The sequence below is a fragment of the Mchenga conophoros genome, linkage group LG23, assembly GCF_057382185.1.
Source record: "Mchenga conophoros isolate Kocher_MC1m ecotype Shallow Benthic linkage group LG23, M_conophoros_male_GT1.1, whole genome shotgun sequence".
Taxonomy (NCBI): domain Eukaryota; kingdom Metazoa; phylum Chordata; class Actinopteri; order Cichliformes; family Cichlidae; genus Mchenga; species Mchenga conophoros.
This window is the reverse complement of record NC_140547.1, coordinates 1,266,303-1,285,301: the sequence shown is the minus strand read 5'-3', so window position 1 is coordinate 1,285,301 and position 18,999 is coordinate 1,266,303. Positions and strand designations below refer to the sequence as shown.

Sequence of the window (18,999 nt, the reverse complement as noted above, 5' to 3'; positions counted from 1 at the left end):
GATCATATGATTGCAGGTTGAGCGCTGTGAGATTGTTTCTTCAGCTGAATTCTTGGCATTTTCTGCAGGAATTAAGCACTCGTGAGGTTTGCAACAATTCATAAAGAATGCGCCTCGGATCCAAGCAGCCTCTCAGGACGAGAAGCAGGTCAGTGAGGAGTCGTCTAAGTCAAGCCCGCTTGTACTTGTCTGCAACTCAAAGTTTTAGAAAAGAGACTAAAGTGAGAAAATGTAACAATTATGCGCCAGCCTTTGCTGGGACATGCCCTGACATGTGTGACTGATGATGTGAACAATTTATTCTGTTAAGGTGTGTCAGTTTCAAGGCTCTCACGTTGTTCCAGTGGGTGAATTTAAATGGATTTGAATTTCTGCTAATGTTATTAGTGATTGTCGTGCTTTGACAGGCCACAGTGTCTGCTGTGGAAAAGCGTAATAGAAGTCAGCAGAGAAAACCTCATGGATTTAAACAACACTGGTTTGTTTGTGCACCGAGAAGACTGAAGTCCACCAGAGTGGGTGCCACACATCTCGGGTTTCCTCTGCCTCTCTTCCTGTTTTGAACTCCTTCTTAGTGTCGCTCAGCAGCTGCTTTTGAAGATTACAAACTGCTGCTGCTGCTTAGCTTTCAGAATTTGTGTGGATGAGAGAAGCAGTGTTTTAAGCCGTCTTCCCTTTTATCCACTATTTCCTCTCCTATTATTTGCTTGACAGGGGATTTACATTTGAGTGCATCTCATTTATCAAGTAAGCAGACGTCTCTTTCTTATACAGCGAAACGTCCTGGAGTAACCTCAAAGTCTGACAGTCATAAACTGGCTGGTAATTCACAATTTTATAACAATTGTAGCCGCTACTCATTACTGCTGGAAGAGCCAAATGCTTTTATGCACACAAGTGCCTGAAGGAGATTAAGAATTTAAGCAGATTAGATTAATGAACTCATGATTGTAATCTAGGGTTAATTCATTTTGCTTTAACCCACTCCTCCCCGCCCCCGGCCCTTTCGACCCCCAGGGCTTGAAGCCTAACTGGTCTGTGGAGTGTGTGTGTGTGTGTGTGTGTGTGTGTGTGTGTGTGTGTGTGTGTGTGTGTTGTTCCAAGCTTTGTATGACTGGTCATTAATTACTGTTGGGCAGGCGCAACACTAATCAGACCCCCTACGATTGTTCATCAACACCCCCGACAGTGCAATAAACCACTCAGTGAGCGTCTGTTTAGATGACAGTAACCGCCACTCCATTGTTGCCTACACTGTACCACTTATTTGTTCGCTCAAGGCAGGTGGTCTTCTTAGTGAGGTCATCGAGTGTGAAACATAAAGCTGGGGGTCCTTGGAGAGGCCATCCTTAACCCTGGGCCCCAACGCAAACAGCACAGAGCTCCTTCTGACTTTCTATTCCTGTAGGCGACTCTGGCTTTTCATTTATTTTAGCCTGCAGTAAATGTTTTGGCTCATGACCCGCTTATCAAGGACAGCTGACATGTTTAGTCCTAACATTTATTGAAAATGATGTTATCTTTAAACAAGTAGATTTGACAGAATTGTCCCTCCTTTTAGAGTGACAGCCCATCCATAGATGGAAGAGAAATGCAGTTTAGTCATTAGAAGGATAAAGTGTATCCTGATCAAAGTAACACACAGAGAATCAGGAAAACTTGTGCTCGGACTACAATTTAAAGAGTGACTGCTCCTTTCAAAGGATGTCCGTGTGTAACTATTTTAAATAAATCTCAATCTAAATTTAAGGGGTGCATTAAATATTTTATATTATTATTTTTAGTTAATAATAAAATAAATAAAAATTATGACTTATGGGTGGAAAATAAATGAATACAAAATTAATTTCAGTAGAGGAAAATCAGCCTCGTTACAGATTAAAGTCTTATTATGTGCAGTGACAGGAAAGTTGACCTCACATGGTGTTGATCTGCACAAAGAGCATCTGCTTCATGAACAGTCACAAACATGTATCGACACATGTAACTGTTTACAGCACACTAACTGAACTTAGTCAAACTCGAGGGAGTATTTAGCGGAGAACAGCTCCACCGTGTGGCAAACAAAAGCACTTTTGTTAAGGTGGATCACGTGCTAATCGTAGGGGTGACCAGATGCCCTTCTTCATGTTGGACTGCACCGCATTTTTTACCCCTTGCGCTCCTGTCACGCATATTGAGACAATGTGCCGCACTTTGTGTAAATGACCTTTAAATTTGGTAAATATTTTTACGTTTGTTTGAAAGGCACTTCGGTTTTATTTTGAAATCCATGCTTTTATTTTGAAACAGGAAACTGGCACAAAACCGTTAAAGGGCTGTTAGTAACGTTTCTTTTAGGATATGGTAAAATAGTGTGCCTTAAAGTGAAAAATATGTACGTTTACTTTGCCAATTAGTACCTGGCTGACAGTGGCACAAGGTTTGTTAATGTTTCCTTTAACGGAATAAGTTACATGCAATCAAAATGTCGTTTAATAGAGTTTATGTTGTTAACCTTGAACTTGACCTTTATGTGTAGTGGTAAGTTAGTGAGGTGATACAATGAATTGAGTGATGTAAATTTGATGTATATGCTATATGTGAGCAGGAGAAATTTGTTTCCTTTGATCTTATGGTATTAATATTGCTGGTTTTGTTTTGCTCCTAACTCTTACGGTGTCTTCACTGAATGTTTCAATAAAAACATTTCCAATAAAACCTCTGTGAAGCATCAGTATAAGAGACCATCATTCAGCCAGGGATGCTACAGTAAGAGCTTCAGCCTCACGAGTTTCACCTGACTGCCAAAGTCTATGATGAAAGAAGAGGGATTCATTGTGATGGTCTAAATGTGACACTCGCTCAAAATGGAAGCATCTCAGATATTAACTGCAGAAGCAGAAGGCTCAGATCAAATAAAAGACATCTGTCAAGCAAGCAAGGATGAGGAACTTCGCAGATCTGATCGCCCAAGAAATCCCACGGAGAAGATGCTTACATTTCAGAGAGAGGAGGCATACAAAAGGGAGAAGCGGCTCATGCACCTTTATGATCAATGGAAGATCCAGGCACGTAAGGCAAGAAATCAGCTAAAGCTAAACATTCCAGAAAGTGAAATCGCAGCTCTCATTGATATCTTAGAGAAATGCATGAATGATATTACGGACATTTATGTACAAATCAGAGATCACCTCACACCATCCAGTGAAACGAGACGTCGTGTTGATGCATGTGAGGCCGTAACAAAGGACATTATTAAAATTGCATATGAAAGAATATCAGGCATAGACGAAGACTATGATAGTGAAGCAGTCAAAGAACGCCTTCGTGAGCTCCTTAACAGAGACTATGCTCATTCCATATATGGATCCAGGGTTTCACCTCCAAGTCAACACACTATAGACTCCATTGTCGCAGTAAAAAGAGCAGATGCTGCAGCAGAATTAGCAGCAAAGGAAGCAGAATATGAGTTGTTATTGGCGGAAGGAAAACAAAAGGAAAGGATCCAGCTCTTAGTAGAGCAACAGAAAAGGGATCTTGAAGCTCAAAAACATGAACTAGAAAGACTAAGGGCTGAAAAGGATATAAGAGCAGCACGAGCAAGATTGTCAATTTACAAACAAGATGTAATGCAGGAGGGCAGCTTGTGCTCTGCTAACAGCAAACTAAGGAACCAGGAACATATGCACCCACATCAAGCTGTGTCTCTGGCTCCAGTTCAGCATCTCATAAGATTTCCAGCTTCACCTCCACAGACAGATGTGTCCCACTTAGCTCAAGCAGTACAAGACAGCATAGCCATGAACAGACTTCCAATGCCAGAGCCACCTGTATTCACCGGCGACCCAATCCAGTTCATTGAATGGAAATCTTCATTCATATCCCTCATAGATAAAAGGAACATATGTTCAGCTGACAAACTGCATTACTTGAGAAGATATGTGGGAGGTCCTGCACGAAAGACACTTGATGGTATCTTTTACAGGGAGGATGATGAAGCGTATAAGGATGCATGGGATCGCCTTAATAGCAGGTACGGTCAACCATTCGTCTTGCAGAGAGCTTTCAGAGAAAAACTAGCTAGCTGGCCAAAGATCCACTCAAAGGATGCAGAACAACTCAGAGCATTCGCCGACTTCCTACATGCATGTCAGCAAGCCATGCCTCATATTAAAGGGCTGGACATTCTGAATGACTGTGAAGAGAACCAAAAGCTGGTCCAAAAGTTACCTGAGTGGGCAGCTTCAAGGTGGAACCGCAAGGTGACCCAGTTTATGAAGGACAGACAGGAATTTCCAGCCTTTCAGGACTTTGTCAACTTCATGTCATTAGAAGCAGAGATTGCCTGTAACCCAGTAACTTCCCTCCATGCATTACGTTTATCAGACTTACCTGCAGAGAAACATCATCTGAAAGAAAGGAAAAATAAATCTACTGTTCTTCATACACAGACACTTACAGAGAATGAGAAGAATGTACCATCCAAGACAAGCTTAAAGCCCCCTTGTACATTCTGTCATGATAACAAACACCGCCTACATAGTTGTCCAGAGTTTAAAGGAACGCCTCTGGAAGAGAAAAGAAAGTATGTAAGGGAAAACAAACTCTGCTATGGTTGTCTGAAACCAGGCCATAATGTTAAAGACTGCCGCCACAGACACTTATGTGATATCTGTAAGGGACGACACCCAACTTGCCTTCATGACGACAGATATTCCAACATGAATGCTGTGTTAGCCTCTAATCAGAATACAGACGAAGCAGTTACGACATTGTCTCTCAATACAGAGACTGAGCACACATCTATGACTACATCCATGATTTTGCCAGTCTGGGTTTCCTCTTCCAACAACCCAGGAATAGAAAGGCTTGTCTATGCTCTGCTTGACACCCAGAGTGACACTGTGTTTATTGATGAAGATGTTAGTCGTAGCTTGACAACCAAGACCTATCCTGTAAGGCTAAAGCTAACCACCATGATCGGAAAGGACACAGTAACACACAGTGAAAGAGTCTCAGGTCTCAGAGTGCGTGGCTATACCTCCACAAATCACATTGATCTCCCTCCTGCCTATACCAAAGACTGCATACCAGTGAATCGAAGGCACATTCCTACCAGTGAAACGGCGAGGCATTGGAATCATCTCAAAGCAATAGCAGATGATATTCCGCCACATTTAGACTGTGAAGTTGGTCTTCTAATAGGTTATAACTGCTCACAGGCACTAGCACCAAGACAGGTCATCCTAGGAAGAGATAATGAGCCTTATGCAGTCCGCACAGACCTAGGATGGAGCATCATAGGCTGCTCACCACCTCACCTTGAATCTCCTCCTGTCGCCAACATATGCCATAGAGTAACTGTCAAAGAGCTTCCTCCAGTGACGCCATCCGATGCCATTAAAGTACTTGAGTCTGACTTTAAGGACATCAGCAAGGACAACAGAACAGTGTCTCAAGATGACATCCTCTTCCTCAATATGCTAAAGGAAAGCATTTACATGAACGCACATGGTCACTATGAGATGCCTCTCCCTTTTAAAGAGAGACCCTACCTTCCCAACAACAAGCAGTTAGCTATCATCCAGCTCAACCATCTCAAACGAAAGCTGCTGAACAACAAGAACTACAAGACTCACTACGTAACGTTTTTGAATGAGGTAATTAAAAACAATGATGCTGACGAAGTTCTCTGTGAAGAGAAGGAAGGTGAAACATGGTATATTCCACACCACGGAGTTTATCATTCCAAAAAACCAGAGAAGCTCAGAGTGGTTTTTGATTGCTCGGCTAAGTACAAGGGAACTTGCCTAAATGATCATCTCCTGTCGGGCCCAGATTTGACAAATACTCTAACTGGTGTTCTTATCAGATTTCGACAGAACCATGTTGCTCTGATGTGCGACATCGAAAGGATGTTTCATCAGTTTCATGTGCGCGAAGCGGATAGAGACTACCTACGTTTCCTGTGGTGGAAGGATGGGAACTTCAGTGTGGAGCCACAGGAATTCCGTATGAAAGTTCACCTTTTCGGTGCTGCATCTTCACCGGGATGTGCCAACTATGGGTTGAAACATCTCGCTAAGGAGAACGAGAGCATGTTTCCTCTGGGCTCCCAATTCATTATGAGGGACTTCTATGTGGATGATGGTGTCACAAGCATAGCAGATGTAGATGAGGCTATTCAGCTTGCAAAAGAAGCCCGAAGGCTCTGTGCTATGGGTGGTCTGCGACTACACAAATTTGTGTGTAACAATGCGAAGGTGCTTGAGAGTATAGCACCATCTGAGCGTGCCACTGAAGTAAAGGCTCTTGATCTTGCCTTTAGTGATTCATCACTGGAAAGAGCCTTAGGAATCCACTGGCACATTGAGTCAGACAGTTTCAGGTTTCATGCCCGTTTGAAGGACCAACCAGAAACCAGGCGTGGTATACTATCCACTGTTGCCTCTCTTTATGATCCACTTGGGCTTATTGCTCCTTTCCTGCTAACTGGGAAAAGGGTTCTTCAAGAAATGTGTAGGCATGGTACAGGTTGGGATGACCCACTCATCAGTAAACTGCAACCAGTCTGGAGATCCTGGAAGAGTGATCTGGCAAATTTGGATAAAATCACCATACCCCGATGCTATGTACCAGCTGACTTTGGAAAGGTCACAAAGAGAGAGCTACATCACTTCTCTGATGCAAGCACGTATGGTTATGGCCAGTGCTCATATTTGAGACATGTGAAGGGAAATGGAACTGTTCATTGTGCTCTGATTATGGCAAAGTCCAGAGTTGCTCCAATCAAAGCTGTGACCATCCCCAGGTTAGAACTGACTGCTGCTGTTGTATCAGTTGCAGCAAGCAATACTCTAAAGGAAGAACTGGGAATTTCAGGGATTGATGAATACTTCTGGACAGACTCCAAGGTTGTACTGGGGTACATTAACAACAAGACACGTCGCTTCCACACATTTGTATCAAATAGGATTCAGAAAATACATCTCAGTACAACTCCTCAGCAGTGGCGATATGTTTCTACTGACAAGAATCCTGCAGACCTTGCTTCGAGAGGTTCTAGTGCAAGCAAGCTTCTGACATCGAACTGGTTTACTGGACCCAAGTTCTTATGGGAGAAAGAGGTATCACCAGAGGTAGAGGTAATCCCAGAAATCCCAGTTGGGGACCCTGAAGTTAAAAGGGTTCAAGCACTAAATTTGGAGTCTGCAGAACAAGTGACTCTTTCAGACCGCTTGTCAAAGTTTTCTTCATGGTGTAAGGTCAAACAAGCTGTTGCGCGACTTCTTCGCCGAACCAAGAGTGACAAGTCAACAAGCCACAGCACAGTTCAGGAGCGAGAGGTTGCACAGCGCATCATTATAAGAGATTTACAGAGACGAGTGTATCGAGATGAGATCCAGCTACTTAGTAATGGCTTACAACTTTCACGGCAGAGTAAACTGTTTCGATTGGATGCCTTTCTTGACAAAGATGGAATCCTCAAGGTGGGAGGAAGACTGAAAAATGCATCTCTCCCTGCCTCTCAGAAACATCCAATGATCATTCCAAAGGACCACCACATAACGAGGATGATAATAGCTCATCATCATGAACAGGTTAAACACCAAGGAAGGGGTATAACCATCAACGAGATCAGATCAAATGGATACTGGATCCCAGGAATGAACAGAGCTGTTGCATCTTATGTGCATCAGTGTGTCACATGCAGGAAACTCAGGGGATCAGTGGAAGAGCAGCGAATGGCAGACCTGCCATCTGAGCGGGTGGATCCATCTCCACCTTTCACTTATTGCGGAATGGACTGTTTTGGGCCATTTTTTACAAAGCAAGGGCGTAAGGTGAATAAGCGTTATGGTCTGCTTTTCACATGCCTTTGTTGTAGAGCAATTCACATTGAAATGGTGAATGATATGTCAGCAGATGCCTTCATTAATGGCCTCCGATGTTTTGTTTCCATAAGAGGAGCAGTACGACAAATAAGATGTGACCAAGGAAGCAATTTTGTTGGAGCTAAGAATGAAATGTATAATGCGCTGAAACAGATGGATGTCAATCGTCTGACTGCATTCTTGGCTGAGAGGCAGTGCGACTTCATTATGAATGCTCCCCATTCAAGCCATGTTGGAGGTGTCTGGGAGAGACAGATCAGAACAGTAAGAAATGTACTTCGGTCCACTCTTTCACTCTCACCTGGAAGATTAGATGATGCCTGTTTGAGGACATTGTTTTACGAAGCAATGTCTATTGTGAACAGCCGTCCACTCACTGTGGATAACCTGAATGATCCAAATGGTCCAGAACCGCTGACTCCTAATCACCTACTCACTATGAGCCTTACCACCTCCCGGGACGTTCATCAGAGAAGACATGTATGCTCGTAAGAGATGGTGTCATATCCAGTATCTAGCAGAGCAATTCTGGAACCGCTGGAGAAGAGAGTATCTCTCTAATATTGCCACTAGACAACGTTGGCATATTTCTAGAAGGAATCTGAAAGTTGGTGACATAGTTATCGAAAGGATGGATGATCTGCCACGGAACGAGTGGAGATTAGCCAGAGTTGAAGAAACAGTCGCTGATAAAGATGGGCTTGTGAGGAAAGTTAAGATTCGTCTTGGAGACCAGAAAATGAAAAGGGAGGGTCAATGTTCTGGCAAGCCATCCATTGTTGAACGGCCCATTCAGAAACTGATCTTGCTTTTAGAGGCTGTCTAAGACAACGACTATACCCTTTATTGTATGAAGACTTGTGGACATTACCTGCAGGCTCATGCATGGATAATTCTTTGTTTTCGTTATGTAAAAGGCCTTGTGGTTAAGGTCATTTGTTTTTAAAATTCATTCGTGTTATAGTTCTCCCTTTTGTTAAAACACTCATGATTTGGTGGGAGTGTAAATGACCTTTAAATTTGGTAAATATTTTTACGTTTGTTTGAAAGGCACTTCGGTTTTATTTTGAAATCCATGCTTTTATTTTGAAACAGGAAACTGGCACAAAACCGTTAAAGGGCTGTTAGTAACGTTTCTTTTAGGATATGGTAAAATAGTGTGCCTTAAAGTGAAAAATATGTACGTTTACTTTGCCAATTAGTACCTGGCTGACAGTGGCACAAGGTTTGTTAATGTTTCCTTTAACGGAATAAGTTACATGCAATCAAAATGTCGTTTAATAGAGTTTATGTTGTTAACCTTGAACTTGACCTTTATGTGTAGTGGTAAGTTAGTGAGGTGATACAATGAATTGAGTGATGTAAATTTGATGTATATGCTATATGTGAGCAGGAGAAATTTGTTTCCTTTGATCTTATGGTATTAATATTGCTGGTTTTGTTTTGCTCCTAGCTCTTACGGTGTCTTCACTGAATGTTTCAATAAAAACATTTCCAATAAAACCTCTGTGAAGCATCAGTATAAGAGACCATCATTCAGCCAGGGATGCACACTTTGACCGGCTCTGCGGGATGCGTTAAAGTCTGGATTTTTATGCCCAACACTCTAATGCGCTAACTCTGAAACCAATAGGGGGGGAAAGCCACCTAAACGTTACACGCTTTGCAGATTTTGAATCAAATTATCCAACAGAAAATTTAGCCGCAGTTTATATCGTTTTTTTTCCTCTGGATAATTTCATTAGTTTCACACAAGGAAAAATGTGGCGTAAAGTGACACTACACGTGTCTCTTAATTGGCTAGAAAAATGCTAACGTTGGCTCAGTAAACATTGCATAGATGATGAAATCTAATGATTGTGTGATTCTTACTCTGAATCTGAATAAGTACGCGGGACCACTGTGTGCGGTAAGACCATCTCTTTTACTTCCTGTATTACCATCTACCGGCATGCATTGCCAGTGCGTAACACGTAATTACACAATCAAACAGTGAACACATACTGCCCATACAACAAATGTACCAGAGACAATTATGAATACACCACATCTCCCCTTTTAAACAAAAACAGAATATTCCTTTTCTCAGGACAGAACTTCTCTTTTTCAAAGCCATACAAGAACATCTGGCAAACAATCTGCATTACATTTTTAACCTTTTGTTTTTGTTTTCTTGTTCTTTTCTTTTCTTAACAACTCTTTTTAGCTTTATTTTACTGTGCTCTACAAAACCCTTATAACACAGTTACATAACAACAACCTTTTTTTTTTTCTCTTACAGATCTAACTTTTTAGGTTTAACTATTGGCCTCCCTGACTTGGTTCTGACCACATCAGTGTTAACAGGTGTAGCAGGGATCACACTGGGTGTTTGAGGCTTCTGCAACACAGGCACATTAGCAGGTTCATGCACAGGTGAACTTAAAGGAATCAAATGCACACGATTACGCCTCACAGTCCCTTGTGGTAACTCCACTGTGTATGATCGGGGTGTAGAGTGATTTTGGATAACAGTGCCTGTAGTTTTGACATCAGTCACCCAAACTTGCTCTCCTGGGGACAGGCTGCATAAAGGTTTTGCGCGGTGGCGCCTGTTGAAGTTTGCCATGTCCATCATCCTCTTCTCCCTTTCCTTTCGAGCGAGCAGTGCGTTGTCCGGCAGTGTGGGCTCCAGCTGCGATGGAAGCATCGGCAGTGTGGTTCGCAGACGTCTGCCCATTAAAAGCTCTGCAGGGCTGTATCCGGACTGCAGTGGTGTAGCTCTATAGGCAAGAAGAGCTAGATAAGGATCAGCTGCTTTTTTCAGAAGATTTTTTACAGTCTGCACAGCACGTTCTGCTTCTCCATTACTTTGCGGAAACTTGGGACTGCTTGTGATGTGTTTGAAGCCGTATGCTGCTGCAAAGTCTGTAAAGATTTGACCTGAATACTGTGGTCCATTATCAGACATGAGGACCTCTGGGATGCCGTGACGGGCAAAGAAAGATTTCAGGTGAGTAATGACATCGTTTGATTTTGTCCTGTTTAACAAAGCAATCTCAACAAATCTAGAGTGATAGTCAACAGCGAGAAGGTAAGTTTTCCCTCCCAGCTCGAAAAGATCTGTGCCCACTCTCTGCCATGGGCGGGCAGGGTATTCTGTTGGCATGAGTGGCTCACTGTTATTGTGTCTTTCTTGAATACACGTTTTGCACTTGAGCACCATCTCAGAGATTTGTTGACTCAGCCCGGGCCACCACACTGTTTGGCGTGCACGAGCTTTACATTTTACAACACCTTGATGTCCTTCGTGTAGTTTTTCCAGCACCTCGTTTCTCATCGCTGAAGGAATGACAAGCCGTGTGTCTTTTAACAAAAGGCCGTCTTCAACAGTGAGCGTGGCTCGGTCAGGCCAGTAATTTCGCAGTAAAGGCTCTTGTTTTGCATGTTCTGGCCAGCCTTCGGTGCACATGTCCATGACGCGAGCACACACACTGTCGCTTTTCAGTTGTTCCTTCAGTGTTTGCATATATGATGAACTGACAGGCATGTTTGCTACAATACTGTCGACATATATGTCTGTGCTTTCCATTAGCTCTTTGTCTGACAGGTTCATTGGTTTTTTCAGAGGTGAGCGGGACAAAGTATCTGCTGTCCAGAGCGATTTCCCTGGGGCGTACTGCACAGTGTACGAGTAACGCATGAGTCTCATTCTGAATCGCTGGATCCTGGGTGGCAAGAGATCCAGAGCTTGTCCTCCCAGTAAGGAAACGAGAGGTTTGTGGTCCGTTTCAAGACAAAAATGTTTACCAATCAGGAAATCACGAAAACGCTCACACGCCCATGTAGATGCCAGTGCCTCTTTTTCCACTTGTGCGTATCGTTGTTCTGTAGGAGAAAGGGACCTCGATGCATACGCCACTGGTCGCCATCCTTCTTCCCACAGCTGCAAAAGAACACCTCCGAGACCATAGGATGAAGCATCTGCTGATACTTTAATGTCTCTGTTGGGGTCATACATTGCGAGCACTGGGGGTGAGGTCAGGGCATCTCGTAATGTTTTGAAAGCTCTCACTTGGTCAGTTCCCCAATACCATGCGTTCTTTTTGGAAAGAAGATCTCGCAGGGCTTTGTCTTTTTCAGCTAAATGGGGGATGAACTTGCCCACTTGATTCACCATGCCCAGAAAACTGCGCAACTCTGACACATTAGTTGGCTCTGTCATTTCTGTAATTGCCTCCGTTTTCTTCGGGTCAGGACTGATTCCTGTATCCGCTATGATGTGACCCAAGAAAGCAACCTTGCTCTGGGAGAGCTCACATTTTTCAACATTCAGCGTTATGCCTGCTTTTTCCAGTCTTTGCAGTGTAGCATGGAGACGGGAATCGTGCTCCTGATGGTTACGTCCCCACACCAACACATCGTCAATGTGACACACCACTCCTTCGAGACCCTCGATGACCTCCGCCATCATGCGCTGAAAGTGTTCGGGCGCTGAGTTGATCCCAAACGGTAGGCGGTTAAAGTGGAACCGCCCAAAGGGTGTGATGAAGGTGGTGAGTTTGGCAGACTCATCGGACAGGGGAATCTGCCAGAAGCCCATGTTGGCATCCAGTTTGCTAAACACTTTGGCTCCTGCGAGCATTCCGAGACTTTGTTCAACCGATGGCAGCACATATTTTTCCCTGCACACATACTCATTTAGTCCGGTAAAGTCTACGCAAAGTCTTAGCCTAGGGCTGTTTTTCTTTGGAACAACAACCATGCCGGCACACCAATCCGTTGGTTCCTCAACTCGGGTAATGACACCAAGCTCTTCCATTCGTTGGAGTTCCTCTTTTACCCTTCCCATCAGAGGCAGAGGAAGCCTTCGCGGAGTTTTGAGTGAGTACGGCACAGCATTCGGTTTGAGTTTAATGTGATAGGCCCGCTGCACTTTCCCTAGACCATTGCAAAGTTTAGGGTAAGTAGTCTTCAGAGTGTCCATTGAAACCGCGTCAACTCGCACCAGCAGGCCAAGAGCTGTAATGGCGGGCAGGCCTAGCAGTGGAGTGCTCAGGTTTCTTACAACATAGACCTTCTCTGTTGTCTGTTTCGCTCCGTAGTTGAGCTGTAGCTTTGTAAAACCTGCAACGTCCAGTGGTGTTTTTCCAGGGCCTAACAAAGGTTTTTCTGGCTGCTGGAGAACTGGTCTGTGTTCGTTAGCAAAAATCTTTGATAAGTCCGAGTCAGCTATTACAGTCACATCAGCTCCAGTATCCAGTTTGAAAGTGATTTTTGCATCTTTCACTTGTATGTTGGCTGTCCACGCCTGGCCGTCACTGGAAACTGAGCCTAGGAAGAAACCTTGCTCCTCTTCCTCCTCAATACTTTGCACTGTCTTGCTTTGTCTGCAGACTCGCTGGTAGTGACCTTTTTTTCCACATAAATGACATTTTGCATCATTTGCTGGGCACTCAGGTTTCGGATGTGGAGAGCCTCCGCACTTGTAGCATTTGTTACTTTGTCTCTTGCTATATTGCTGTTGTGTTTTGACAGTTTTATTTTTGAACATGTTGAACTTTGTTTTGTCGTGCTTTTGTATCACTCTGTCAACTGTTTTCGCATTTACATGCATTACATTTGTTTCACTTCTCAAAGCTGACTGTTGCTTTTTGATTTCTTCTGACTGCCTGGCCATATTTATAGCTTTATCCAAGTCCAAGTCTTTTTCCATCTGCATGCGCTCAGACAGCCTCGTGTCGGCCAAGCCCACTACTATTCTGTCTCTTATCAGCTCATCGTGGAGCGGTCCGTAGTTACAGTGCTCTGCTAATGCATGCAAGGCAGTCACGAATGCATCAACAGTCTCATTCGGCTCTTGTTTGCGCATATTAAAACGTGCGCGCTCATAAACAACATTTTTCCTGACAATGAAAAAGTTGTGGAAGCTATCTCTCACTTTAGCATAGTCCCGTTGGTCTACATCACTTAACTTTAGTCCTCTCAGGACGTCATCCGCTTCGTCTCCCATACAATATATGAGAGTGTTCACTTGATTTTCCTCCGAGCTCGCAGACAGATTACTTGCCTGACGGAATCTCTCGAAGCGACGGACCCATCTTGTCCATTCGTGTGGTTTGGAAAAATCAAAGGGCTCCGGTGGTTGGATGCTAAACGTAGCGCTGGGAGTGCTAGCCGCGGTGCTAACTCCTGCCCTCGGACGATCGTCTACGTCGTCATTCGGCATTTTGTTTCCACCTTCCCCTTCTCCTCACACTCGGCAGATGTATGGAGTCTTACGAGTCACACAGCACTTCTGACACCATGTGTGATTCTTACTTTGAATCTGAATAAGTACGCGGGACCACTGTGTGCGGTAAGACCATCTCTTTTACTTCCTGTATTACCATCTACCGGCATGCATTGCCAGTGCGTAACACGTAATTACACAATCAAACAGTGAACACATACTGCCCATACAACAAATGTACCAGAGACAATTATGAATACACCACAATGATGATTAACAGACAGGAGAAATAACAGGACATAAAGTTCAGATCCGCTTCATCCTTATTTTATTTACTTAGCAAGACAGTTGCTTTTAAATGCCATTTATTTGGCCTTTACATGCAAACCCGCACAGTACCTCCCTGTATTGCCAACATGTCCCACATGGTCCCACAAAAACACCGTTTTTAAATGTTCAAATGTAAATATACATAGTAGTACTGATCTGTAGGAGAAATGCTACTTGTAGCAGTACAGCTTATGTTGGGGGGGAAAACTACATTTCCCATGAAACCGAGTGGCTTACACGGAAATGACGCAACAAGCACAGCTTCTGTCAAGGGCATCGGAAACTAACGCCGGCTAAGGCTAGCAGCGGCTGTTTGCACGTGTATTGGAAGAAGCTCCGCAAAGGTGAGTTTGAAGAACACGACTGAGGCGGAAATGGACGGCTTTGGTTCAGACTTCTCAGCAGGAGGGTCCGGCGGGAAAATGGACACCGGTACCATCATGGAGCAGGTCAAGGTCCAGATCGCGGTGGCTAACGCTCAGGAGCTGCTGCAGGTAGATCAATGAACACGGCTGCTAAGCTAGCAAGCGCACATTGAGGCTCAAAGAAGTGCTGAGTGCTTTTATCCTCACGGGTCAGAGCTACACAGCTTTACAGTAGCTTCGTTTTTCGTTCTGTGTGTAAGACTGTTTTATTTTTTAGCCCGCAATAACTTCAATAAGGTTGATGGATCCTGCCAGCATGTAAATACAAGGCTCATATAAACACACGAGCCAGCACTGAAATGCTGCCGACACAAAAAGATCCTTTTGAGCCACAACGTTGGAGGGTCTTTTAATACATATCTGTTTTTTTTAAAAGTCATGCAAATATTCTGCGCTGCTGCTGTCAGAGTAGTAAATGCTAATAAAACACTGTTTCTATTTCAGAGAATGACCGATAAATGCTTCAAGAAGTGCATAGGCAAGCCTGGAAGCACACTGGACAACTCTGAGCAGGTATGCACTGGCTGAGTCGCTTCAGTGATGCCCTGCTGCCCAGAGCAAAGAAGTGATCACGTTTTAAGAAAGCAGGAGGGCATAACAAAAGTGCTGCAGGGCTCTAAGGCTTACCTGACAGGTGCTTTTGAGTGGGGCAAGCGCAAAAACATAAGGTGCTGCTGAGGTACTGCATCATCTTGTAGAATAATATATCAGGTTTATCGTAGGATAAGGTGGACCAACATGTATCCACTCCTGAGTCTTCATCAGTGTCTCGTTTCCAGGTTAGAGTTGATCTGGGTTGGTCTATCTCTCTGCAGAAATGCTCCTTGCATGCATATATATATATATATATTAGGGGTGCAACGATACACAAAATTCACGGTTCGGTTCGATATTTTTTCGATACAAAAAAAATGTTCATGCCTTTTTAATTTGTCATTTATTAAATTTTCACGGCACATTCCGCACCACATCTCTGTGCGTTCATCATTTGTTTGAAGCCAGCTCACCTCCACCAACTACTTGTCCGAGAATACGCGCTTCTTTTGTGGTTCGGACTCCTTCTGACATTTCTTTGGAGGTGGAGGAACACCAAAGTAATTGCTTAAACGAGCTTCTTCGGCATCTTTAAGAGTTCTAAACAAATGTCTGTCCTTCTGAAAAGCTTATGTACGCAAACACGCGTTGCAACTTCTTATCTTGTGCGCGTTTTTTATTTTGACAGCGAATGCGCACCTGCAGACCACTTATGTGCAGCCCTGGTTATTTAGCTCGTCATATTGCAGCCACAGAAATTCTTTTGTCCATGAAACCATAAAGCTGCACTTTCTTTTTGCCTTATAGTCTGATTTGTCATAACTTCTCCGTTTTGTGGTAAGCTTTTCTTTGGCTGTCACTTCTTCACCCTGACCTGTCTTATTTGGCTCAGCAGAACTAAAATATATATCCTGCTACTTTTACACACGGACTCACATAAGCTCAGCGATCCTCTGCGCGATCAACCTCTCACATGTTTAAGCTGCGGGAGATTTCACTTGTCATGTTTGCATAGTAAGCTAACGATTAATAAGACGATGTCAGAGGAATTGGTGCACAAATTATCATCACTCACAGATCAGTGCTGTCGCTCTCTATACACAGTTCGCCCGATTGCAAAGTGAAAGCAAAAAAACAAGCGCAAATTCAAACGCGATTTCAATATGTCACATATTGACAGTGGCTCACCGATGCCAATGACATAATTACCCAGCTACATTTCTGAAAGAATGCAAAAGCATTGACATATATTTTTCCTACAATAGCCCGACGGGCAGGGCAGAGATAGATTTTGGTAGCCCGACTGGAAAAATCGCTAGCCCCAGGACGTCGGGCTAGCGATATTGCGAGCCCTGTATCTGATTGAGGAATCACTCATCTTTGGAAAAGAGAGTTTATTACAGAGAAATGGCTCTTTCCAAAATAAAAGCTCTACTATCCGCTTCTTCTGGGCTATATTCTCAGCAGCATAAGGAGAATCCTGTGCTAACGGCTGTCTAAATGACTCGGGTAAAGTTTGTAGCATGCTGCTTGTTGTTTTTGTCTGCTTCCACTTGTCTTTGCACTAGGATGCTGTCGGAGTAAATGTGCAGTCATATTCGTTGTGTTCCCACTAGTGCTTTCAGGTTAATCTCGTTGAAATGACGTTAACGCCACAACACGGCAAATCTCCGTTAACGAGCTACCGCGGATCGCCCCGTGCTTGGGGCTGGACAGCGTCAACACGTTAACGAGCTAACTGCGCTAACACACTAGCTCCCACCCATGTAATTGAGCATTGCGTGGCACATCCAACATACTGTTTTACTTCAGTCCATGACGCGCTTACCTTCAGGGTCATACGTCACATGAAGACCAAAATAGTTCCAAAGGCCAGATCTGAATGAGGGTGGGGGAGGTTCAATTTGCCATGTTGCAAGTAGAGCTTAACTTCTGTCTCGCTAGCTTGCCCTGCGCTCAGTGAATCTGCACTCGACTGCTCCGCCTAGGCTGCACTGTCCAGCCTAGGCGGAGCAGTCGAGTGCAGATTCACTGAGCGCTCAACACAGACAGCATCATCAGAAGGAAAGTTTATAAAATAAATTAAAAATGTTGTATTGTTCGATACATATGCGTACCGAACCGGAAGCACTGTATCGAACGGTTCAATATCGATACGAATATCGTTGCACCCCTAATATATCTATCTATCTATCGATCGATCGATCGATCGATCGATAGATAGATAGATAGAGGAGTGCATCAGAAACATTTTTTGTATCAATCACAGTTTTAAATCGGTTAAAGTCTTTGTAGACCACGAGTGGTTTATTTCTCTGGACTCTTTTTGCTTTGTCCCTAACAGAAGTGTATCGCCATGTGTATGGACCGCTATATGGACGCCTGGAACACCGTGTCCCGAACATACAACTCCAGACTGCAGCGAGAAAGAGCTCGCATGTGAACTCTCTTCATCTTTCCCTTCTTCAGGCTGCTGCACACAGCGAGGGCCGATGCAGTGCTCTGCAGGAGGGCCCGCGCCGTGCACGACTTTGCCACGCAGCGGCGCAACATCTGTCACAGTACCTCTGACAGGCAGAGCACAGCCTGTGGACTGCAGCCATAACGGTGTCTCTGTGGACAGTTTTTATTTTGCTCTGAGGAACAGTTCACTACCAATGTTAAATCGATTGTGTGTTTTACGTTAGAAATATAATCAGTCATCTTCTGCGGGTTCTTGCCATGCTGATTGGAAACACTAAATTACCTGCTTAGGTGTGAATGTGTTTTAAAGTGTTTGCTGATGCTGTGGCAGGAGGCGGAGCCTGCTGTGCTGCTATAAGGACTCCAGGTGCAGTTTGGCTCAATAGGCCCAGCTTACTTCCTGTGACTCATCTCCCTGCCCATCGAATGCTTCTGCCTGTAATACCAATAACAGTAAACGTCTCCCAGTCACTGCAGACTCTCCTTTAAACACTGCTTCACATTCTTTGCTGGGTGATTGTGCTTAGAGATTAAATATTTCCTGGAGCCTTAAAGGAAAAAAAGTGCTTAAAAATCATCAGGAAGAATCGAAGCGTTTTGGTGTTTTCACCAGCATGAATTTGACATTTCCAAGCCTCCAAACAGACCTATATCAAAGTACGCCTGGAGAACAACACTGTTTTGTCTGACGTGTTTTCTGGTTGTCACTCTATCTGCTGCCCTCCACAGTAGTGGGTTTGTTCCAGCGGGGTCTCCCTCGCCCTGACGGGGTACTGCACCTTTCTCAGCTTCGTGTGTGTGCGGTTTGTTAGATGTCTGGGAACCTGAGTTTGTGTGAGGAGCCAGAAAAGCTGTGAACATCATTTGCAATCAGTGATTTTTTTTCCCCCCAAGAAAAAATAATAAATTAATCAATCAGGTGTTCTCTCGTTTCTGATCAAAAATATCCACCAACAGAACGACACCGAGTCCCACGTCACTGACTTTGTACAGAGTAGACTTTCCCCACAAATCCACGTTGCAGTAAAAGATCACAATACCCTTACATTTACCCATAAATGAATCCCATATTGTCCACACAAAATACACAAAGCCACGTGCTGTGTGTTTACCATCCATGACAATAAATAACTAATAAATACTCCAAATGATCCGTGAA

At 43.9% G+C, this 18,999-nt stretch overlaps 1 protein-coding gene across 1 annotated transcript; it reads left to right on the top strand.

The window, feature by feature from the left end:
• The first annotated feature begins 14,660 nt into the window (after positions 1-14,660).
• timm13 (translocase of inner mitochondrial membrane 13 homolog (yeast)) lies at positions 14,661-18,760 on the top strand. The gene is made up of 3 exons (XM_085264354.1): positions 14,661-14,912; positions 15,288-15,356; positions 17,722-18,760. Exons 1-3 carry the CDS (start codon positions 14,793-14,795, stop codon positions 17,818-17,820), a joined length of 288 nt encoding a protein of 95 aa, XP_085120480.1. The 5' UTR covers positions 14,661-14,792; the 3' UTR covers positions 17,821-18,760.
• The last annotated feature ends 239 nt before the right edge of the window (positions 18,761-18,999 follow it).